The sequence below is a fragment of the Hemibagrus wyckioides genome, linkage group LG18 (genome assembly GCF_019097595.1).
Source record: "Hemibagrus wyckioides isolate EC202008001 linkage group LG18, SWU_Hwy_1.0, whole genome shotgun sequence".
NCBI lineage: Eukaryota > Metazoa > Chordata > Actinopteri > Siluriformes > Bagridae > Hemibagrus > Hemibagrus wyckioides.
In genome coordinates this window covers 7,683,705-7,707,616 of record NC_080727.1, presented here as the reverse complement: position 1 = coordinate 7,707,616, position 23,912 = coordinate 7,683,705, and the positions used below count along the sequence as shown (strand labels likewise).

At 40.3% G+C, this 23,912-nt stretch overlaps 1 protein-coding gene across 2 annotated transcripts; it reads right to left on the bottom strand.

The window, feature by feature from the left end:
* Positions 1-806: 806 nt before the first annotated feature.
* On the bottom strand, positions 807-23,804 carry nup188 (nucleoporin 188). 2 transcript variants are annotated; one of them, XM_058415935.1, is made up of 43 exons: positions 23,704-23,804; positions 22,921-22,975; positions 21,496-21,569; positions 20,942-21,026; positions 20,602-20,727; positions 19,475-19,567; positions 18,709-18,828; positions 17,957-18,168; positions 17,581-17,695; positions 17,274-17,474; positions 17,021-17,110; positions 16,138-16,203; positions 15,936-16,055; positions 15,624-15,750; positions 15,288-15,443; positions 14,371-14,497; positions 14,152-14,239; positions 13,980-14,056; positions 13,539-13,653; positions 13,300-13,420; positions 12,865-12,931; positions 12,520-12,645; positions 11,701-11,834; positions 11,286-11,392; positions 10,778-10,984; positions 10,102-10,271; positions 9,920-9,989; positions 9,042-9,109; positions 8,574-8,769; positions 8,092-8,169; positions 7,759-7,844; positions 7,519-7,664; positions 7,164-7,336; positions 6,801-7,001; positions 6,521-6,613; positions 5,946-6,098; positions 5,496-5,633; positions 4,574-4,648; positions 4,280-4,489; positions 3,426-3,557; positions 3,168-3,220; positions 2,512-2,641; positions 807-2,140 (listed from the first exon to the last, which is right to left on the bottom strand). In XM_058415935.1, the coding sequence occupies exons 1-43, from the start codon at positions 23,727-23,729 to the stop codon at positions 1,961-1,963; spliced, it is 5,187 nt and encodes a 1,728-aa protein (XP_058271918.1). In that variant the 5' UTR covers positions 23,730-23,804; the 3' UTR covers positions 807-1,960. The 2 variants fall into 2 exon arrangements, with proteins under 2 accessions (XP_058271918.1, XP_058271917.1); XM_058415934.1 differs by having other exon boundaries at positions 808-2,140; positions 11,701-11,837.
* Positions 23,805-23,912: the final 108 nt, after the last annotated feature.

Below are 23,912 nucleotides of genomic sequence, written 5' to 3'. Positions count from 1 at the left end.
GACCAAAGCATAACACTGCCTCCGCCGAGGTAAGTGACGCACACCACACACCCGGCCATCCACATGATGTAAAAGAAAACGTGATTCATCGGACCAGGACACCTTCTTCCATTGCTCTGTGGTCCAGTTTTGATGCACACGAGTCAGCATGAGCACCCTTACTGGTCTGTGGCTAAGCGGCCCCATACGCAACAAACTGCAATGCACTGTGCATTCTGATACCTTTCTATCAGAACCAGCATTAACTTCTTCAGCAATGTCAGTAACAGTATAGCTCGTCTGTTGGATCGGATCACACAGTCCAGCCTTCTCTCCCCACGTGCACCAATGAGCCTTGGCCACCCCGACCCTGTCACCACTGTTCCTTCCTTGGACCACTTTTGATAGATACTGACCACTGCAGACCGGGAACACTCCACAAGAGCCTCCGTTTTGGAGATGCTCTGATCCAGTCATCACACTTTGGTCCTTGTCAAACTCGCTCAAATCCTTACTCTTGCCCATTTCTCCTGCTTCTAACACATCAACTTTGAGGACAAAATGTTCACTTGCTGCCTAATATATCCCACCCACTAACAGGTGCCTTTTTGAGGAGCTACTCAGTGTTATTCACTGCAACTGTCACTGCTCATAATGTTATGGCTGTTCAGTGTGTAAGATTGACACACAGTCAGCTCTCTAGGTTGATACTAGCAATTCCCAGATGACTATTACACTGATAAATAGAATAAAAACCCACACAGGTTTAAACCCTGCTATCTCTGATTACCGTGAGAAAAAAGTCCTATAAGTGACACCACATGCATATAACATCCTATAAATTCTTTATTATTGTATAAACTTAATGACACAAAAGCATTTTTGTTCAAACATTCCAATGAGACAGTAACACTGGAATATAGAACAGGCATAAAGTAGTAGTACACACTCACTGTCCAGTTAATTAGGAACACCTATCGATAACTGCATGTAATCAGCCAATCACGTAGCAGCAGAATGGGTCAAGAGATTAAGCATCACATCAGATGGGGAAAAATAAATGTGATCTCTGTGACATAAATCATGGCATGGTTGTTAGTGCCACATGTATTGAATACTTCAGAAATTCCAGGAGATTTTCACAAACAACAGTATCTTCACACAAGGGTTTGGATAACTGCATGAATGTCCATGTGCTCCTAATAAAGTGGACAACGAATGTATTTCAACATACATACACAAATTATAATAAAATATACTAGCCTTCAAATAATAAAAAAGGTACACATAATTAAAGAAAGGTTCCTAGATACGTGTAATATTTATAACAAAGAGACATCAGCCAAAACGGTAGACGTCTGTCAACAACGCTCGTTTTCATTCATCCTGGTCGAGGATGTGGTTGATCCTATCTCAGCACACTTACAAATAATAAATCAATTTGCATAACGTGACCTGGTTTTAAAATGGAGTAAATGCTGTTAAATGGTCCCCCATTAGCATTGATTTATTGCTAGACAGATTTTTGTTGACAGAACTGTTTCATAGTTGATGTCATCAATCTGCCTCCTCACACATTTCGATTGGAAAATTGGGCCCACAAGCCGACTAATAAGAAACCATAAACATATAACAAATTAAAATGATAGCAATTATAATTTGTTAAATTGAGTCAGATCAGTTATAAATCTAAGCCTATAAAACTAGGCCTCTGGATGCAATGTTGGATTATTTTAGTTATGAAACCGACTGGAGCACCTTAAATAATTCAACCCAAGCTTTACATAAGCAACTTTAATGATTACAAATGTATCTGCCATCTAATCTGTATGGCTCAGAAATAGACAGCAACTTGGTACAGCTAGACTTTGGCACAGAAAAAGAAACCCAACACAATGTGTCACAGTGAACATGTGAGTCTTTAAGACTGAATGAAATGTTCTACAATGCAAATGAAGAGGAGTCGTTTGTGCCCATGGGTCTAGCGTTGGACATGCCGTACAAAAGCCTGGACAAGCTGTATGAATGGCTCCTGGCCCTCTTGTGTGACCTTTGATCCAGGAGTGGTGGGTTTGGTCTGGGGGGAAGGCAGAAGTCCGCTGGCGGGGGATGAAGGTGAGCCTCGCCGGAAAAACCTGTACAACGTTGATAACAGTGTGCTCTGGGAACACAAGGAGGAAAAGAATATGTTTTAAATTATAACTGGATTACACATTTAATAATCTTAACGCATTTATGGAAATGGTGGTAGAGATGTGCATATAAAAAAACTTTCTTGTAGGCAGGAATGTTGGCTATAAGCTAGCAGGATAAACAAAACCGCATTCATGGTGCATGATGCATTTTTTCATTCATGCATGCATGCATCAATAAGTGCTTTTTTCTGGTCAGTGTGATGGGAGATTTAACTATTTATGATTAGTTTATATTTCCAAAACTGTTTTCAATTTAAAAAAACAGCCCCTCACACACACACCTCAGTGTGGTGGCTCATGTGAAAACGTGTGAATAGAAACCTCAGAGTAGACTCACTAGTTCGGAGCTGAGCTCCTGTTTAACTCTCTGTTTGTCTCGAGGCAGGACGGTCGGATCTTTTAAACATCTCATGGCCTGTGAGATCAACACGTAGAAACAGTTCTCCATGGAAAACATCAACAAGGACCTGAAGAAAGAAAGCAAGGGTTAAAATCAAAACGGACAAATCTGCCAAAATGAATGGGAAAAAAAGTGTGGAATAAATTATTTTTATGAAACTTTTAAAACCTTTATGGTTTTAGACTCCAAAATGATAAAAAAAAAAAATCAATTTGGTCCCAGTAGCAAAGACTATTAATCATTTTGGATTACTGGATATATTTGCAAAATTAGTAACTGAAGAGGAGGACCGATTCCCTTCCGAGTCTGGCTCCTCTTACGGTTTCAGATTGACATCTCAGGGACTTTTCTTTGCCAGTGCTGCCTGGATTTCAGAGTAAAGCTGCTTTTCTATTACAACTTCTATTGTTAGAAGCACGACACAATCAAATGAAATCGTTATAGCTCTTAACTGTTAAAAGGGAATTCCCACCTCTGATTATTTAATGATTAAACACTATCACTAAAATGATAAACAGGAGGATGTAGTATGGCCTGGCTGTTTAAAAGGTCCCTCAGCATCATGCAAAAGTCATATTCAATTCCCTCCTTACTTCATTGCTTGGGTTTCCTCTGATGACACCACTGGCTCCTTCTTTTTCTCTATCTGAGGGTCAAAAAATAAATAAATATACAAACACAATTGTAATGAAACAAATTAAACCTTATGTAGGTGGTACATGATGAATCATACGTAAACTAGCAATAAACAATTTTTAAGATGTTAATATATTTTTGTAGTCTGTCATATTTAGTCCAGATCTTTACTTTATGAGGAAATAACTGTACTGATGCTGATTTGAATACACTACCTCTCCCAGCATGCTCAGCGCCACATTGATGGTGGCCAGCAGAGTCCCAAACGACGGAGCGACGTCTGAGTCAAAGGCTGGTGTCGTAAAACTCAGCACAAACAAAGTCCTGTACTCCGCAAGGTCCATTGACTAACAGAGACATACTTTAAATTAGAACCTGTACCGAGTGGAATTGATTTGATTGTTGAACGAATATTGATAAACTTTACACATACACACAATACAAACAACTGCATTAATAACAGCAGGTCAAAGAAAAAGCTTAGCTTTTGAAACAAACGTTTTACATCAAAATATAATATCAGACAAATTAAGATTTTTAGACAATCTTCGACTGTCCAGTTTTTGGGCGATCCTGTTCCCATTGTAGCCTTAGATTCATGTACTATGTTAACTGGAATGAAACCCAATCTGCTCTCCATCCACCTCTAAGTGAGATGTTTTGTGCATGTTAAGATGCTTTTCTGCTCACCATGATTGTAAAGAGTGACTGAGTTACTGTATACTTCCTGTCAGCTCTGACCAGTCTGGTCATTCTTCTCTCACCTCAACAAGATGTTTCCACCCACAGAACTGTTACTGTTTTATTTTTTGAACCATTCTGTGAGACCAAGAGTTTCTGAAAAACTCAAACCACCCAGTCTGGCACCAACAACCATGCCTTGGTCAAATTTTGATGTTTTTGATGAAAACATTACCTGAAGCTCCTTAAACTGTATCTGCATGACTGTATGTATGGTGTTGCTGCCATATAAATAAAAAATTGCATGAGTGTGTGTGTGTAAATGTTCCCAACAGTGCTCACACATCCTAAGCCACTCTGTTCAATTTCTATGTATTACTGTGTGTACCTGGTCTAGCAGGATTTGGCAGCAGTCTGGTGTAAAGTGCTGTAATGTGGCCAGAGTTTTGCTGAGAATCTTCAGCAGGCTGCACTGCACCGCCTGCAGGGCTTTAGACTCCACTTCCTCTCGCTCTCCGACTGACGGCTGCTCTTTCGTGACAGGTTGTAGAGCTTGTTGTGAGCTGGGCCTCTGCGGTACAGCCTCCCCATTTTTTGCCTGTGAGGAAAACATAAGGCTAAGAAAACAAAAGTAACAATGGTGTAACACTTGGGCATGGTTGTTTAATTGCGGGTGTCTCACCTGGAGGTAGTGGTGTAACATTTTCTTGCTGTGCAAAAGATATGTACATGTCTGACACAGGTAACAGAGATTCACCTGCATGGCAAAAAATAAATAAAAAGAAAACACTATATAGTACTGGGTGACTGAACCAAACACACACACATTTTTTTTTGCTAACATGGTTGCATCAATGACTAATGCATTCGATAGTCGTTGCTGTGGGTTTGAGTAATCAGAGCGGTGGGAAAAAAAACAGTGAAGCAGATGATGTACTTTGTTAGTCTGAAAAAACTGCAGAAGACTACTCGGAAGACTTTAAAATATTTTTTTCTTTAAATGTATACACACTTTACTATAACTTGGTATGAAGACGAGAGGTATGTCCTGCAGGGCTTGAGGGTTTAAACCTGGGGATTTGAGTTTGCACATTCTCCCCGGGCTTAGTCTGGTTTTCACCCCCGGTCTAAAGACATGTATTGTAGGCTGATTGACATCTCTAAAATGTGCTAAGAGTGTGAATATTTGTGTGTCTGTGTGTGAAATTGTGCCCTGCCTCCCCATCTAGAACATCCCCTGCTCTATGCCCCAAGCTCCCTATGAACCTGTGCAGGATAAGTGGAACAGAAAATTGATAGATGGAGAGAAAGGTGTGTGTAAATTTGTTCTCCTCCTGCAGTTATTTCTGTTTTCCTTTAATGCTTAATAAAATGTAAATAAAATCCTTGCACTGTGGCAGAGTGAATTCCAATGTAACCAGCACCAATAAAACAGCCTTAAATAGTAATTTTCCTAAACTTGCTTTAACTCACTGACTACTTGGCATTTCTGGTTAACTAGTACAAATTCGTATTTGCACATGCCCTAGTATATACCCCAACCCTACAGAAGCTGGAAAGCTGTATGAGAGAGAGAGAGTGTGTGTGTGTACGTGTGTATATACCTGCACATCTCTGAGAAGCTGTGGCAGATGGAAGTGCCATTCTTTACAGAAGCTGGACAGCTGCAGCAGGAAACCCACTGTGTGATCGGCTTCATCCAAACATGCTAGAGACTGCACTGTACGCACTGCACTCAGGCACTGAAACACAAACACATAAACCCATTTACATCTTCACTCTGTTTAGTCTCAGCCCCAATTAAATGCATGTCATGTGACCTCACATGGGTGGTGTGACTAATTTCTCAATTACGAGAAGTTCATTTGCAATAACAGAACATCCTAAACTTTTCTGCCCCACACCAACTTGTCAATGGTAATAATTATACATTTTAATTCAAGTACACAAAGGCAGAATTTTTGTCATATCACTGAAATATCACAATTAGTCTATACCGTGTGCACAAAGATATAAAGATGTTTCGTCTCACACGCTCAATAACCTGGACACACCTGGAGGATGCGCTCTTGGTGAACTCCGACAAAGTCGAGTGCCTCGTTGATGAAGTTGTAGCGCAGGGTCTTGAGCAGGCTCTCCATCAGAGACAGACATAGCCGATACACACCGGGCCAGGATGGGGCATCTACAGGCTTACGGGAGAACGCCTGTGAGGAACAAAAAGGGTTTTAAAAACAAGGGAATCGAGAACATCAGAAATTTCCAATCCTGCATTTCATTCCTGTTTTCAAAAGCCTGTTTCATTTAAAAATTAAGGGCCACAATCTGAACAGATCAACATGCCTTGTCTATCATCGTTCTCCACTCCGTAGTCATTCATTCAGGTTTTTCCTTTAAATTATCACCATTTAGAATGTACATGGTACATTGTGCTATGTAGCTACCAAAGCAATCAATAACCAGGAGCATTTGCGTGTGCATACAGTGTGAATGAATGAAAATGCTAGATTTTGGAATTACTAGGTATTTAAATAATCAATCCATCATTATGAACGCATGATGACTGCTAAAGGAGTGAAATAGCTATTAAAGATATCGATGGGGAAAATCAGGACAGGAAGTGAAATACCTGTGTGGCTCCATTAGCTGGGCCTTCATACACACTGAGAAGAGGAAGACAGATGCTCTGAATCACACCGGCACCTGCTACTGCTGCTGCCCCCTACAGGACCAGCACACAACCACAAACAATTAGGACAGTTACATGCAACGCACATCTCACATGCAATGCACATCTCACATGAAAGTAATATCATTTTATTCATGAAATTTAGCTCAAAAATAAGTGCATTCAACTTCTTTTCTGTCTTGATACACCGTGTCTTGAGATGTGGTGTGTGTAGGGGTACCTGAGAAGTTCTTGCTAGTGTGAGCAGCAAGTGGAGAGCTGCCTCAGTGAAGTAGAGGTTGTGTTTCGAGCGCAGACTGAGCTCAAGGGCACTGAGAACTGAGGGCAGGACAGGCAGCTTCCTCATCACCTGCAGCCACTGCTCACCATCCTCATCAGCCCTGCACAGCTCTTTAGACAGGTGCAGAGCCAACACACACACCTTACAAAGCAAAAGGTAGAGAGAGAAAGATAGTTTTATTGACTTATAGAAGCTGGCTAACCTCATAAAGAGGCAGCCACAGATGGACAGATAGGGAGCCACACACACAGACAGAAAGTCCAATACACAAACCCATTCCCAAATTCGAACACACACACTCACAGAGTCTCGCTGGTCTTTCTGGACGCTGCGGGGAGAATCAGTCTCCATGCTATCCTCCTGAGTGTCACCTTTTTGGATCATGTGACGTGTGCTGTCAATCAAAGCCATTGCCTCATCGTGGACAGTCTCACATACACACAGTAAGAGCTGAGGCAGCTGGGTAATCTCTCCTCCTGTGCAACATAACCAAAAAAAGTGAGCTAATATACATACACAAAGCTGCTAAGCCATAACTTAAGTTAACACATTCAAGTTTGTAATTATGTCTAGACTAGTTTCACTTGGGAAATAACTAACTCATTTTTATTGCTGACTGCCTATTCTTTCTGTCCGTCTCGGTCAGACAAAACCTCACCATTAAGGCCCTGAATGTGCAGAGCTGATATGAGAGCTGAGAAGAGCTTGGCTTTGGTTCTCTCCATCAGCTGCTGATCAGCCTGAAGTACACTCTCTAACATCAGAGAGAGAGGAGGAAGGAGAGCTGGAGCTGAGACCAACACACTGAAAAACAGATAGAGAGAGAGTGTGAGAGTTTATATAAGCATAGTAATATATCATTTTCTGATCCATAAAATACAACTGCAAACACGCAGACCTTTTCCATTGTTTGAGGATGATGAGCAGCAGGGTAGCCATCATGGAGCCCAGACGCAGACATGCAACAGACTGGGGCATCAGCAACTATGACAAAGAGACACACATGGGTCTTACATCGGGATTAAAGAAACAGCAAGGTCTAGGATAGCTGCTGATGACATTTTCTGTATAAAATTTTAAAAAATCCTTGTCCCCAAGTTATAATCTTGTATAGAAAACAAATGCTTACCCGTTGCTTGCTAGTGTGAATGCTTGGAAGTGCATGTATATGAGATGCATACATTAGTGTGGAGATGTTTGAGATAGAGGTGAGGTGGGAAAAGAGACTCACTGTTGCTTTGGTTCCTTCTAGGACATCCGTGAAGAGCTTCAGCCTTACAGAGTCTTCTTTAAGGTGCATTACATCAGACTGTAAAGACAAACAAAAAAAGAATATTGCTTGTGGAAACACACAGGGATCAGTATAACATGTTGTATTGGAGTACATTGCTGCTTGCTTGCTTTTATTAAATCATTTTTTCTCAAGTGAAATCTGAATAAGCAAATTTTTATGTAGACTATACTGTTATGTACGATATAGTGCAGTAACACAATTGTGTGTATTGGTATACTAACGTGACTGATGTTGAGTACAGTACACCCATGTGGTTGATGTAAGTTTAGAAGCAAGTTTAAATATAGTATACTCAGATGATTGTGCATGGGTACAATTGTATTTTGTTAAGTATATGCAGGTATAAGTATACTGGAGTGTAAGTATACTGCATTCTCATGTATTTGTATGTAATGTATGCCAGAGTGTAGTGCACCCACGTGGCTAGTGGAGAGTATAAGTAGGGTCCTCCATGCTGAGATGAGCATCTGAGTCTCAGGTAGTGACCTCACTCCTCCTTCCTCATTCTCACAGGCCACACACACCAGCTCCCGGACGTACTGAGACCAAAATTCATAGCGGCGCTGGGTGCTGAGGCGCTGCAGTGCAGCTTTCAGGGAGTCCTCTAGCTGTCCACTACAACACACACACACACATTGAATACCTCATAAAATTTAATATAGCATATTTGTAGCCTTAATATCAATGAAAAAGCATGTAAACAAATAAAACTTTGTTTATTTATTAATTATTAAACAAATAATCCTTACACTCAGATCAGGAGTGTATGTGTAAATGTGTGTGATAAAACACAATCACATGCATAATGAGTGCAGAATAAAGGCATACAATTATGCCTAATACTTTTTTTTTTTTTTTAAGTGTGAAACAGTGCGTCATCATCATACCTGACAACATAGTAGATCTCCAGGCCTATGATCTTCATTACAAATGCACATGACTCCAAAATACAGGGCTAAACAAAAAAAGAAGCAAAGTGAGAGAAAACTACATATGCAGCAATCAACAGTTAGAGATAGAGCAACGATACTGATTAATTCATTCAAGGCAGTTTATTGCTATTATTTATAATGTTATGAAAGTACATCGGGGTTCTTAAACTTTTTGCAGTCAGTGACCTCTTAAACCATCATTACAGACTGATTTGATAAACATAATGTACACTGACCAGGCATAATATTATGCCCACCTGCCTAAAATTGTGTTGGTCCCCCTTTTGCTGCCAAAACAGCCCTGACCCATCATGCACTGTGTATCCTGACACCTTTCTATCAGAACCAGCATTAACGTCTTCAGCAAATTTGAGCAACAGTAGCTCATCTATTTGGATCGAACCATCGCAAGTCTCCCCTCCCCACGTGCATCCCTGTGGCCGGTTCACCACTGTTCCTTCCTTGGACCAATTTTGATCGATACTGACCACTGCAGACCGGGAACACCTCAAAAGAGCTGCAGTTTTGGAGACGCTCTGATCCAGTCGTCTAGCCATCACAATTTGGTCCTTGTCAAACTCGCTCAAATCCTTACACTTGCCCATTTGTCCTGCTTCTAACACATCAACTTTAAGGACCAAATGTTCACTTACTGCCTAATATATCCCACCCACTAACAGGTGTCATGATGAGGAGATAATCAATGAAATAATCAGGGCAACTGTTCAATATATGATGATCATTCTTTCACACACACACACACACGTGAATGATACCATTATAAGCATCTACGTTATTTTTCAGATATTTATAAGATATACATAAAATTTCACCTCTGTGGTCTCTGATGGTGAGGGAAGTGTCCCGAAAAGCGGTGCTGTCAGATTGTCCCAGAACTTCTTCCTGAGAACAAAAGACTAATACTATTAAGAAGAATTTGCATAAAAATTTAAGATGAATTAGCCAAACCCTGATCCAGTGCAAAGTGTCACTGAAAAACTTGTGGTGTGTGTACCTGCTTCGTAGTACAGACAGTGCACTCTCTCTGCGGTCCTGCCACAGCGCATGTAGGAAAGCGAGCGCCGCCTGCTGCAGCAGTGGAGGACACCATGACTGGCTCTGCACATCTGAGTCCAACAGCTCCAGAACCACAGACAAACAGCTCCACTCACCCAGAGAGAACTCCTGATGAACAGACAATTATTAAGATGCCTAGTAGACACATACTGCTTTTCCACAGACATAGAACCAGTACCTAGTGTGGAACTGTTCACAGCTTATAAAATTCTAATTCAGGGCAAGATAGAATAATATAAATACAGATTCATGGTCTAGACCAGTGCAACCAGTGACATCAGACATGAATCAGTGATCTGAGAAACAGACTAATGTGTTCTCAAAGCCAGAAGCCAGTTATTTTATTATTACATAGTGATTTGATTACATTTACATTTCTGCCATTCGCCCTTATCCAGAGCGACTTACAATTTATCTTATTTTATACAACTGAGTAATTGAGGGTTAAGGGCCTTGCTCAGGGGCCCAGCAGTGGCCGCTTGGTTGACATGGGATTCAAACTCACAACCTTCCGATCGGTAATCCAATGCCTTATCACTTCCCCATACTTAACACAGCATTGAAATACCAGGAATATCTAGCTGATGTCCAGCACCAATACTTAGCATTCTGACCTTTGTCCCCTCACTGCCCTCCTTGGTTTCGAGGTTGAGGAAAAGCTCAATGAGACCCGGCTGTGTTTCCACGGCGACGGTGAGAAATTCCAAGATGGTGACTTTAACGCGCAGGTCCACTGTTTTGCTTTGCATGTGTCGGAGGAATGCATCCCTGATCGCTGCCGCATCACTGCCTAAACAAGCATACACTGACATGGGTGCAACCTGCACACACAGATACAGACACACACACACACACAAATGTGACAATATGTACTGAAGGATAACACTAAATTTAGGTACTAAAATACTTCTAAATGGAAAAATCAGCTCAGCAGTGTATCACAGTAAAATATGAATAACAAACACACAAAATATGATATACACACAATATAATACAAGCATAAATATATTAAAAACACTGATTATTGAGGATCATATTTTAGCACAGTAAATACCATGCTGTATAGCCAATTATTTAAATGTGTGCTTGTAACAAAATTCTCTAATCAAGACTGAATTTTACCGAGGCGAGTCTCTTTAGCAGTTGAACAGCGAGTCTCGGCAGAGCAGGATCATGTTTGTGGTAAATGTACTTGGCTAGAACTGCTATCAGGTTGTTGCCATGACCACCTGTAACAAAAAAAATGTACAAAAGGTGATTCGCAGTCAATGTGTCATTAGTATTTATAAATACAGTTAAGTTACAGTTAATCAGCCAAAAGTCTTAGGTTCATGTCTTTATTTTTGCACTGAGGTTTTGGAACTGAGGTTAAATCGTAAGTATATATATATATATATATATATATATATATATATATATATATATATATATATATATATATATATATATATATATATATATATATATATATATATATATATGATATGATATATGATAGTGTGTGTGTGTTTGTGTGTGCGCACACACGTGTTCTCACCATGCTGTGTAAGCGCCTGCTCCAGAGGTGAAACTGTGTCTGAATGTGGTTTGAGTCGGATGACGTTATTAGTGACCGAGAAGGCCAACTTTACCGTCTGAATCAAAACCTGACCAGGACCTTCACAACTCCCACTGCTAAGAGAGAGAGAGAGAGAGAAAGAGAGAGACAGACATAGACAGAGAGAGAGAGACAGAGAGAGAGAGAGAGTAAGAAAGAGAGAGAGAGTAAGAAAGAGAGAGAGAGAGAGATTAAAACATGAATACCATGGTTTCAGGGCATACCTCCACCAAGTCCAGTCATTCTTGTTATGCCTTATGTATTTTTTTTTTTTTTTTTTTTTTTTTTTTTTTTTTTTTACAAACAAGAAGAAAGCTTTTAATGAAAAACTAATTCAGACATCTGACCTTGCAGTGACCAATCAATTACAAAATCTAAGCAGTTCTGATGATTCCATATGAATTTTAGAAACATTTAACCATACGTTTGTGTGACATGTGCATGAACTAGTATATGAGGTGTATTAGTATTATACATGATCTATAAAAAAAAAATTAAACATCTAAAAGAAAGAAAAACTAAAGCCTGTAAAACAGTTCACAATACCTAATATAAAATGTGAACATCATATCATCATAGCTGCTTCCAATGATTCCAATCACTGTCATTTTTTAAATGTTATAAACTGGATAAGGAATGCACATCTCAGAAAAGTGGGACAAAATTGGTTAAATTTAATTGAATCGTCATAATGTCTAGCCATAGTGGACTAGACTGTAGATAGAAAGACCCGGTGAGATCTCACGGACACACCCCTACCTGCTGGGCTGAGCTGCTAGCACTGTGTTGATAGTGTCCACTCCCACACCCATGATGTTCACCACGGCTTGGCCTGCTTCAGTGTTCGCCAGACTGTAGATACATAGAGACTGCAGGCTGGGAGAGCTGCAGGGGTGAAAGGTCACCAAATACACACACTGAGTCTCAGTATAATACAAAACAACACATATCAATTGAATAGATAGTAGGTAATGGAATAACTTTAGTTAGGGGCTACTCAAGATATTAGGCATTGCATTTAAGGAAGCTTAGTTTCAAGGATGTTTCGACACTGTGTGTGCGCGTAAAACTAGCAATGCTCAACATTGTAATGGGTTGCCATACCTGCCCTGTGACTCCCCCTCAGGACTTAGATTAAGAATTGCATGGACCAACTCCAGAATCAAACAACCTGAAGACAGAATTTAAAATTCTGAATCTTTGTCATCAAGCTAAGAAATACACAATAATAAAAAATAACATGCAACATTCTGTCACCTCCTTGTACTCCATCTAATTTACCTATCACTATTACTCCATGCTTACATTTAATCTCTGTATGTTTCTGCTAAAGCTAGAGAGTGACGTAGTTCAAAACTCGTCGAAATAAACAAATTCAATACTCTAGATAATTTTTAAAAAATACATTGGAGGATGAATTAAATCCAGAGAACATGTGTTGGACAATAATTTAGATCATTTCGATGTCTACTGATCAGAGTGCGAATTATATAAGCTGTTTGCTCTGTGAGATCAGAACGAGGTTTGTGTGTGACTCACCGATCTTCTCCCGGACACCGTGTGTGTTGTAGCGCCACTTGTGGTAAGTAGGCAGCATCTCCTTCAGGACAAGAAGCACGCAGGGAATGAGGCCTCTGCTCTGAGTACTGCCCACCTGACCCTACACAAAACACACACGGAACATTATGTACACCAACTTGGTCATGTCATGAACAGCAGGGATTCTATGACGTTTCTGGGTATGTGATTGTGTGTGTGTGTGTGTGTGTGTGTGTTACCTTTACGAGCGTGGTCACCAGTCTCAAATACGCAATGGTCACTGCATACTCTCCTCGTGGCTGCTCGATCAGCACCAGCAGGTTGCCGTAGTTACCTGCCTTCATGCCTTCAGCACTGTCGGACCGAGAAAAGAGAGAAAGAAAGAGAAAACAGATTTAATCACACTTTAATAATCCCTAACATCCTCTTAATTAAAGATCTGAACTTTTAAAAACATGGTAAACTAATCTAACCACAATAAGATGATCGTGTATAGGAAAAAGGAACATGAATCTGTCTGTTCACAATGCGTGAGTAAAGCAGCTTGGCCAGTGGTCTTAGCAATCTAGCAATAAAATTATCTTGGATTTAATGGGTGCAAGTATCTCCACAACAATGCATCATTTTTTAATATGAATGGTTGCGTGTGAGCCTTCAATTTAATAAGAGCCTGTGTTTACCTGATGGTCTGTGCCATGTTGGTTAGAGGCGTTGATGCAAAGGGCAGGAAGCCAGTGTGTTGCAGACTGGACCAAACCTACACACAAGCAGAGAAGCATTACAAAAAAAACTTGCTGTTAAATTAACATGAACATTGCTATTATTAATACACTAATCCCTTAATACACCCACCTTCCCAGGTTGCCGTGCAGCAAGCACAATGAGGCAGTTGACGCATGAAGCGATGACGTCCACCGGTGGGTTTATTACAGAAGTCAGCCTGAGGAATAATTCAATTATCTATCAGATCCTACAATTTACTGCAAATAAATCTAAAAATACAGTTCAAAAACATTTTTCTGTTTAAAGATGAGTGAGTGATGTGCAGACTTGGAAAAAAAAAACCTTCACCTCTGTAGCAGCATGTAGATGCGTGAAGTGAGGGGCAGCAAGCAGTCCGACACTGTCCAGTCAGTGCTGATGATCTTATGCACCAGGTCCAAAATCGGCTTCACTCGCTCACAGTGCGCCAACACATCTAGAAACACACACGTTTTATACGTTTAATATACACCTAGTAGTTAAATCAGAGGATTGCTGAAGCCATAAATGCTTGATTTTGATGCGGATTTTTCAACTTGTGTCTTCTGTGCTTTATTGTGGAAAACAACTAGACTTCATGAGAAGATTCTTCTTTTAAACTCCTACCAATGATGGAACATACGTAATGACACTCTATTCGCAGTACTCATGGTTAACGAACGTGAATCGAAGAGGGCTTTGAGTGAATGCATGCCATGATGACATCGACTGGAAAAGTGCTTATACTTCTGGTTAGTTAAAAACCATGTTAATGTGGTCGCTTAAGTGGTTAAAGCTCTGGGTCCTTGACCGGAGGATCGTGGTTCGGGTCCCAGCACCACCAGGCTGTCAGTGTTGGGCCCTTGAGCAAGGGCCCCATCCCACCCTGCTCCAGGGGTGCTGTTTCATGGCTGACCCTGCATTCTGACCTCCAACCCCCAAGGATGGTATAGGCGAAGAAAGAATTTCACTGTGCTGTAATGAATGTGACAAAGACAACTTAATGTTCCATTTGAGATGATACTACCCTTCTAAAATTCATATCGGATGGTGTAGTACGTAGTGTAAGTGTATAGTGTGTCGATTGGGACAGGGCTATAGAAATCTTTTAAGCACACCTCTTCCCTACATCAAATGAAACCCGGGTGGTTCATCCAAAAAAGTATTCATGATACAATGTGTGCTGTACACACACAGTTGTGTTACACCATGAGTGTGATCAACATTATGTGTGCATCTGTATTTACCGGCAGTAGAGACTACATGCAGCAGCATCTCAATCTCGCAGGTGAAAAGGGTCCATGAAGAATAAGAATAATCCCAGCGCACCATGTAGCCGTGCTCGCTCGCTGAAACTTGGCCATAACACCCCTGTGGCATGCGCAGGTTGGTCTGTCCTGCACCTGTGACAGAGGAAAAAAGGGAAGGGTAAGTAAAGAAATAGTCAGATGAACAGAGAGAGATGTAGACACCAGTCGGGTTACCAACTTCCTGTTTTCTTATAAATTTAAATCTGCATATTTAAATAGCCTCTTTAAAGCTGAAAGCATTGACCGAATCTGAAAGAGAGAAATAACATTCACCCAGAGGATAGAGAAGTTTAGGTGTCTGTCTCCTCCACAGCGTCTCGTCCTCTCTGGACAGCACGTCATTGGGTTTGTGTTTGTACACTTCCGTGTAGAAGGACATTTTATCCAGAAACATGTACACCTGAGTAAGAGAGTCTAATATTATTCATAGGTGTATGATTAATATCCAGTGATGATACTGAGTAATATCCGGTAACTAAAAGAGAGTGAGCATTAACATTGTTCAGCCTGTAACATGAGCACACTCTGTGTGTGTGTATGTGTATGTGTGTGTATATGTGTGTGTGTGTGTGTGTGTGTACATACCCTCTTGGCAGTAGATTTTTCAGACAGCAGTGCTGTGAGTATCTGCAATAACGGTCCAATCTTATAAGGGAATACACCCACTGCTGAGTCCAATATCATCTCCAAACCCACATTAGGTTTCTACAGATCATACACAAAGAAGAAAATTCGAAAGTCAGACCAAGCTAGAGTGACATTTTAGATTCGTGTTTGTGACACTCACCGACTCCCAGAAGAGCTCGGCTAGACTCGGGGCAGCGAGAACCTCGCAGGCAACGTTGATCAGGTGCTGGAAAATAAGTGAACGCAAAAATAAGTGTACAGTGTGGACTAAAAGGATTTAAAAAGGGAGAAGGGCTGTTCAAATTGTGGCTCATCTTTGTAAAACAAGTTAATAACTTAATGAAGCAGTCACGTCCTAACCTGCTGAGTGAAAATAAAAATGCTAGACACAATCTAATAAGATTTTCTTTGCATGCAATGTGAGGAAAAGCACATGTCATAGCTAAAATATTTGCCAACAACTTGTGACTCATCTATTAGCTAACGTGATATGCTACATCTGAAACGTTGTAAGAATTAAAATTATTCGGCTACATAGAATAATCCTCTCACTGGAACTTATGCTTCTTACCTTAGTCTGTGTTAATGCACTTAACTAGCTAACTATATTTCGTTACTTTATGATAGCAACCACTTTTTAGCCTAATGAATTAGATTTCTGAGAAGCTGGGAGTTTATGATTTGGCCATGCTTGTGCAGTTTAACTCAGTCTTCCAAGGATTTGTGAAAAACTATTTCTTAAACATAGAAAATGGTATGTGACATGAGACTAATGGACAGAGTACTTTGAATATAAACAATAGAGGGGGACAATGTCTAACTCATGTCCTGTATATGAGTGGTTTATATTATCCATCATTGGAGAAGATCTGAGATATTACAGTTAACTGGGTCATTCTCCCCTGGCCACGAGCATTGTAATAAAGGGATGAGGAAGAGAGATAAAATGTTTTATTTTGATGTAGCTTACCAAATTTACTAAGAGATAAAAAGATAAATAAGGCCTGTTTAAAGTAATCTGAAATGTCTTTCGTAATCTGTACCTGCTGACTGCCCAGCGTGTCCTCTTCGAACGAAGTGACCACAAACGAGAGGAGACCGTAGATGCACATCCGTGCAGTACTGGCAGTGCACTAGAGGAGAAAATAGAGAGAGAGAAAGAGGGAAACAATACAAACGTGTTCTTTACAATTCAATACATCAGTGTTATGCATATGTTAAACTTATAGTAATGATATTATTTCATATCTTTTGGTTGGACTACATAACACGATTATATGTTATAATGATTCCTACATTATTTCCCATGCTGCCAAGGGCCTGCAACATGTCTGTGAGATACTGAAACACCCCGAGCTGCAAAGTGGTGTGGCCGAGGCGTTTGATGATTGGTCCAGCTTCAACTGGTCGCAGTGTGCGTCTCAGCAGAACCCAGGCCAGCAGAACCGGGCCGTGGTGAGAGATATCGCCGAACGTCAGCAACATCTGATCCATCTCCTGTAGAAAGAGAGGTTGATGATCAGAATGTTTTTTTTAGGCAGAGGAGCAAAGGATTTGCCCTGGGGTAACTGTGATTAGTCGTGGTGGGATTGTTCAGTAGGACCTTGTTGCTGTCGTGTGTGCTGCTGAGTTGGTGCTGTTCCGTTCGGTCTTCCAGAGCACATTTATGCAGGAAGTCGATGTCCATCCCCTCAACAAGGATCAGACAGCTGAAATATCTATATAAGCAAAGTCAAGCAGTGAGTACACAACCAGAGACTTTCTGTTTACAACTGTAACACTATTTTCAAATAATGAAAAAAAAAAAAAAGGATAAAAAGTTTTTACATTATTAAAAAATTAATAATATGTATTATTTATCACTGGTATTAATTCTAATACATTTTACATTTATTTAAATGCTCCTGATAAAATATTGGTTACTATGCATGCTTGTTCTAACATAGTTCCTATAATGACTATGTATCGTTTTTTCTAACCCGATTCGGTCCACTAGTGCATCCATGCTCTTGTCCACGAGATGTCTGTTCGTTTGGCGCTGGCCAAAACCCTGCTCCTTAAAGAGCCGTGCAAAGTTCAAAAGGTCACTAGGGGGCATCTCGAAGTAGGCGTAGTAAAGGAACAGGACCTCCAACAGCAAAGCCTGCTCCCTCAGGCACTGGGAGAACCACAGAGACACCTGTCTCTCCGTCTACAAGAAGAAAAAGAGAAATTGAACAAAAATGGGAGAAGGGGTGAAGAGAAAGGAAGCAAAAGGAGAGAGTAAGCAGGTACAGATGGTAGAGTTGGAGAAAAATTCTTGTCTTTTCACACACACAAAAAAACCTTATTAGTTAACAGAGCCTTGAGGGACACCATAAGCAGCCTGAAGAATCTGCACTAGTGTGCTAACTGTACTTCATTCTTCCTTTATACTTTAGCATAAATTAACATTTAATTTAACATTCCTTTGATTTAATTTTCCACATTGCAGGTTGAAGTGTCACAAAACTTCTCGATCTAATACAGGGAGTTGTATTAGCTGAAAGCGTCCGCAGATCCAAACTTCAAATATCTAGCGGACATATTTGACCATCTAGGTACCTTTGAGATACTCAAGTCACCACACTATGATTTCAACACTATTTCAACAAATTAAATCTGATATATCTGTTCTGCCATTCATATGGCCAAGTCTAATATTTAAGTAAAAATTCGAGAGAGAGAGAGAGAGAGAGAGAGAGAGACTCACCATGAGGTTTCCATGGGTTTCCCATGTTGGAGCTTCTGCATTGAACAGTGTCTCGAACTGCTGCTGGTAATTTGACACAAGATCTTTCTCCAGCTTGTTCACACAGGTAGCATACTCAGCCTGACAAACAGCACAGATAAACAGCATAGCAAATCAAGAATCACATATTGTATACAGAAGCTCTATCTACTATGTCAAACCATTTAACTTCACAGGGACATTGGCAGAAAATTAAGTAGTAAAATTCTTGTCTTGGCAACGGAATGTATACAGGCTTTCGGCTTTTTTTGAATAATATGCTAGCATTGCAAAAACCCATTACACAGACTTTCTTCATGCTTAAACTTTTCATGATATTAAAACCTCTTTTTTTAAATTTATAAATCCCAGATCTCTGGAGTTTCTGGATTATTGCGGCCAAATATATTTGAATTTGCTGCAATTTTTATTTCTTAAAGTGAAGACACATTTGTAATTACTTTCTATGATAGCTGTATTCATGTTTGACGCACATGAATGGAAGAGGGCTTTGGATTAATGTGTGTTGAAATGATGTCACATGACACGTCTTGTCCCAAATCTGTGGGACTTTGCTTGATTTTGCATTCATTGCAAAATCCTGATATCCAGTAGGAACGGTCTTTATTTATTACCAAATTCTGCTATTAAAACTCGTGCAACTGTGAGCCATTCTAAACCAGTTCTTTTTGTCTGTATGACTTGAGAACCAAGAAACAGTGAGATTCAATGCCAGGCAGCTCTTTACCCTATAAGGATGCCGCTCATCCTGGAAGTAGGTGAGGAGGAGGAGGACACAGCGCAAGAGACAAACTCTCTCGTCATAGTAGTAATCTACTATCTGAAGAACAAACACAAACACACACACATAGAATTAACATTATTTAGAGAGAAGAGAACAGGAGGCTGAGACATTATCCATCATTTTTGGATCCTACAGTTGTACATAATAAAATAAGTCTGAAAAAACTACATTTATACACACAGGGATAGAGAGTCACAAAGCTACAGACAGGAGAAAAGTACAGAAAAAAAAACAGACAGGAAAATGGACAGATGGACACAATGGCAAATAAATGGACAAAGAAGCAGACAAAGTCGACAGAGAAAAACAGAGAGGAAAACAGATGGTAAGACACATGGATGGGAATATGATCAGAGAAATAAATGGAGTGTAATACAGACAGAGAGACGCCGACGGGAAAACAGAGACGCCGACGGGAAAACAGAGAGACGCCGACGGGAAAACAGAGAGACGCCGACGGGAAAACAGAGAGACGCCGACGGGAAAACAGACAGAGACGCAGACGGGAAAACAGACAGAGACGCAGACGGGAAAACAGACAGAGACGCAGACGGGAAAACAGACAGAGACACAGACGGGAAAACAGACAGAGACGTAGACGGGAAAACAGACAGAGACGTAGACGGGAAAACAGACAGAGACGTAGACGGGAAAACAGACAGAGACGTAGACGGGAAAACAGACAGAGACGTAGGCGGGAAAACAGACAGAGACGTAGACGGGAAAACAGACAGAGACGCAGACGGGAAAACAGACAGAGACGCAGATGGGAAAACAGACAAACACACAGATGGGAAAACAGACAGAGAGCCGCAGACGGGAAAACAGACAGAGACACAAATAAGAAAACAAACAGAGACACGTGGGCAGGAAAACAGAGACAAACGGTCAGGAAAACAGACAGAGAGACAGACAGGAACATGTGGACAGGAAAACAGACAGACACGTGGACAGAAAAACAGACAGGAACACAGACAGGAAAATAGACAGACACAGACAGTGAGAGACAAGTAGACAGGAAAACAGACAGAGACACACGTGGACAAGAGAGACAGACAGATGAGTGTGACCTTGAGCAGTAAGGCCTGGCTCTGTCTCTCGTCTTGTAGAACAGTCTTCAGTGAGTTTCGAGTTCCTCTGTAGTCTTCCTGCAGGTAGCACTGCAGAATCTGTACACTCTGCTGCTCATCCAAGCCCTGACACACACACACACCATGTCTGAGTATGTTAACTTCTAGAGCAGAAATGAACATTTAATCCAGGGTACGTGTGTGTGTGTGTGTTTATTTATATATTTATATATATATTTATTATATATATATATATATATATATATATATATATATATATATATATATATATATATATATATAGTGTGTGTGTTTCAGTGCATCAGTGCATGCTGATTACCAGAAGTTTGCTGATGCGCAGTCCGAACTCTTTAAGAGACTGAGGAACATCTTTATCTGCCTTCAACTTGTCTGCTGATGAAGAGCTGCAAAAACAACCACCACATTCACACTAGCACTATACAGAACACCAGTACAGTCTACAGAACCCACTACACAACTGCTAATATTCACTCAAATAGATGACCATCTTCTTTCAGAATAAATGGGATGAGACATTTTAAGTGTAAATAATTTTTAGCTTTTTAAGAAAAGCTAAATAAGCTTAGTTTAATTATGTTCCAGAGTAAATAGAAATGATACACATAGTTGGGACATACTGCATTTGTTACTCATTATGAACAGAATAAAGGAAGTCAGCCAAGTAAAAAATATAGTTGTGGACCAAATGGCATACTATTGACTATGCATATATAGTAATTTGATATTTTCAGCATGAACAAACCATGCACGTTATTTCTACTACAAATTGTTGCATGTGATTTGGGACACACCAGGTATTTTACTGCTCTAATAGAATCTTAGAAAGAAATATGTTCTTGAAGTCAGCTTTACCTGGGAGTTTTGTAGTACGCCAGGCCCTGCAGCAACTGGTCTCCACATCGCTCTAACTCTGCTTGGATCTGAGACTGTCCGAGGAAAAGGAGGAGTTAAACTAATAATAATAATAATAATAATAATAATGCAGTAATGTCCGTCACAAGTCTGGTGATTTTTTCTGCTCCAACACACCCAATTTATCTCATCAGTTATGCGCAAGGATAAATGTCCTCTCCAAATTCTCTTCGTATTCGACTTCTACCAAGACTTCCTTCTATAAGGAAAAGCTTGAAGCTTCTGCACAAGATCCTCATAAGTTCCACAACATCTTCTCTTCACAACTCAACCCCTCGGATCCACCCGCTTCACCCTCCCTGACTTTGCCTTATTTTACAATAAGAAGATTGAGAAAATCTGCCAGACCTTTACTATGGCTAAATTACACAGCCAGGATTACTCTACTCCTTCACTGTCATATTTTTCATCTGTAGCAGCAGAAGCGATTCTAAAAGTCATCCAGTCTTGCAATTCTACTACCTGCCTACTGGATCCAATCCCTTCCACTATGCTCCCGACCATCTCGCAAGACCTCCTGCCCTTCCTCGACCTTTCAGCAGCATTTGACGTGGTCAACCACAAGACTCTCTTGTTCACCCTCAGGAGCCTTGGAATTCGTGCAACAGCATGGGAATGGTTTGCTTTCTATCTGGAAAGTCGCACATATCAGGTAACACAGAGGGGATCGGCATCTGCTCTTTTACACTGGCGGCCCACAAGTTTCAGTACTTGGTCCTCTCCTTTTCTCCCTCTATACTCACTCTCTTGGGCAAAGTTATACCTTCAAATAGGTTTTCCTACCACTGCTATGCTGATATCTTCTTCTTCCCTACTAGCACTGCTCGACTGATCCCACCATCTCTCAGGGTAAAACATAGGTGTACATCAAGACTCGTTTCTGTTCTGGCCCAAGGTGGTGGAATGAAATTCCCCTAGATGTCCAAGTAGCTGAGTGAGTCACTGGCTGTGTTCATACGAGGAGTGAAGACCTACCTCTTCCTGAAACACTTAAAACTAGCATTTATTTTTTTCCTATATGTTTTATTTATTATGGATTGATGCTATCCTACGCCTGTAACCTAGTAAATCAGTGGCAATGCATTCACTGATAAAGACTTCAAAGCACTTTTGTACGTCGCTCTGGAAAACAGCGTCTGTCAAATGCCAAAAATGTAAAAGTAAATATCCACCTTCACAGTCATCGGCATGTTTGAAACCAAATGTGTTTAAACACAAAGATTTATCAAATCATAAAACACAGATCATATACAGATCAGAAATATCCACATACAAGACACCCAGGGTGGATTTATACTTCAATGACCAACAGGAAAGTCAGCAAAACTTGTTGGAAAGGTGAATATCGGGTAGATTTTTACTAACCGGTTCCCGCAGAGCTGATCTCCCCAGCAAGATGGTCCATAACTCCCGACTGCTTCTAAAGTGATAAATTATAGAGCATTAATATTGGTGTCTAGGACAACTGCAAGTGATGCACCTTTAATATAGTCAATTAAGAGTACTCTGAAAGTTCAAGCAGTGTCTAAGCAGCTACTTTCAGCTGAACTGATTATGTTAAGGAGGCAGTATTCAGTATAAAATTCAGAAGTTCAAATACACCTTTACATTTAAACTTATTTATGTTAATGAATGCGAGGAATTGTTTGTCAAACACAAGCCATTCCAATTCCCGGGATGAAATCTGGTTTAAAATTCCCCTCAAATCGCACTCGAAGCTATTAATTAATAAGTTCCCGGTCAAATATTCACATTTTATTAATAGTTTTCCTATAATGAATAATGATTCATATTCAGTGCTGAGCTACCTATCCAAAAGCTTCATTGTTAGCTTAGCCTTCACGGTCGCAATCCCAAATGCCTTACAACTGCCTAAATTCGCACACTACGTAGCACGCAAAATCAATTGACTCGACGCCCTACGTAGTGCCCTAGATGTCTAATGTCGTCATTTGAGAGTTGGCCACCACGTTCCCTCCACATTGTGGACACAAATTTTCCAAGCATAGCTCCGAGAAAGACGTTATGACATTTCCACAACTCGGCAGAATGTTTTCTTAGTAAAACTCGAAAGTAAACACGCGGCACAAAGAAAGTTTCAAACGTTTCAGAGTGAAATATACTAAAGTCTGTTTTTCTTTCATTTACCTTATACCAAACTCCGAGTCCGCCATCTTCGCCCCAACCAAGTGACCAATCAGGAGCAGGCTATTCGGTTACGTCACATTATTGATTCAATTTCCGGACTCCCTGTCCAATACATACATAAATACATACATACATACATAGACATTCAAATTAAAATTATTTATAAAAAAATATTTTACTGTACGCTTTATTATAACAACAACAACAAC

Excerpts from the sequence above, each read along its gene's own strand:
- nup188 (XM_058415934.1), bottom strand. The coding sequence starts at position 23,729 with ATGGCGGACTCGGAGTTTGGTATAAG. Across the intron at positions 15,444-15,623 it reads TAAACTTCTCTATCCTCTGG|GTGCAGGACAGACCAACCTG; the intron begins GTGAATGTTATT and ends CCTCTGTCACAG. Across the intron at positions 12,932-13,299 it reads CGGTGTCCGGGAGAAGATCG|GTTGTTTGATTCTGGAGTTG; the intron begins GTGAGTCACACA and ends TTCTGTCTTCAG.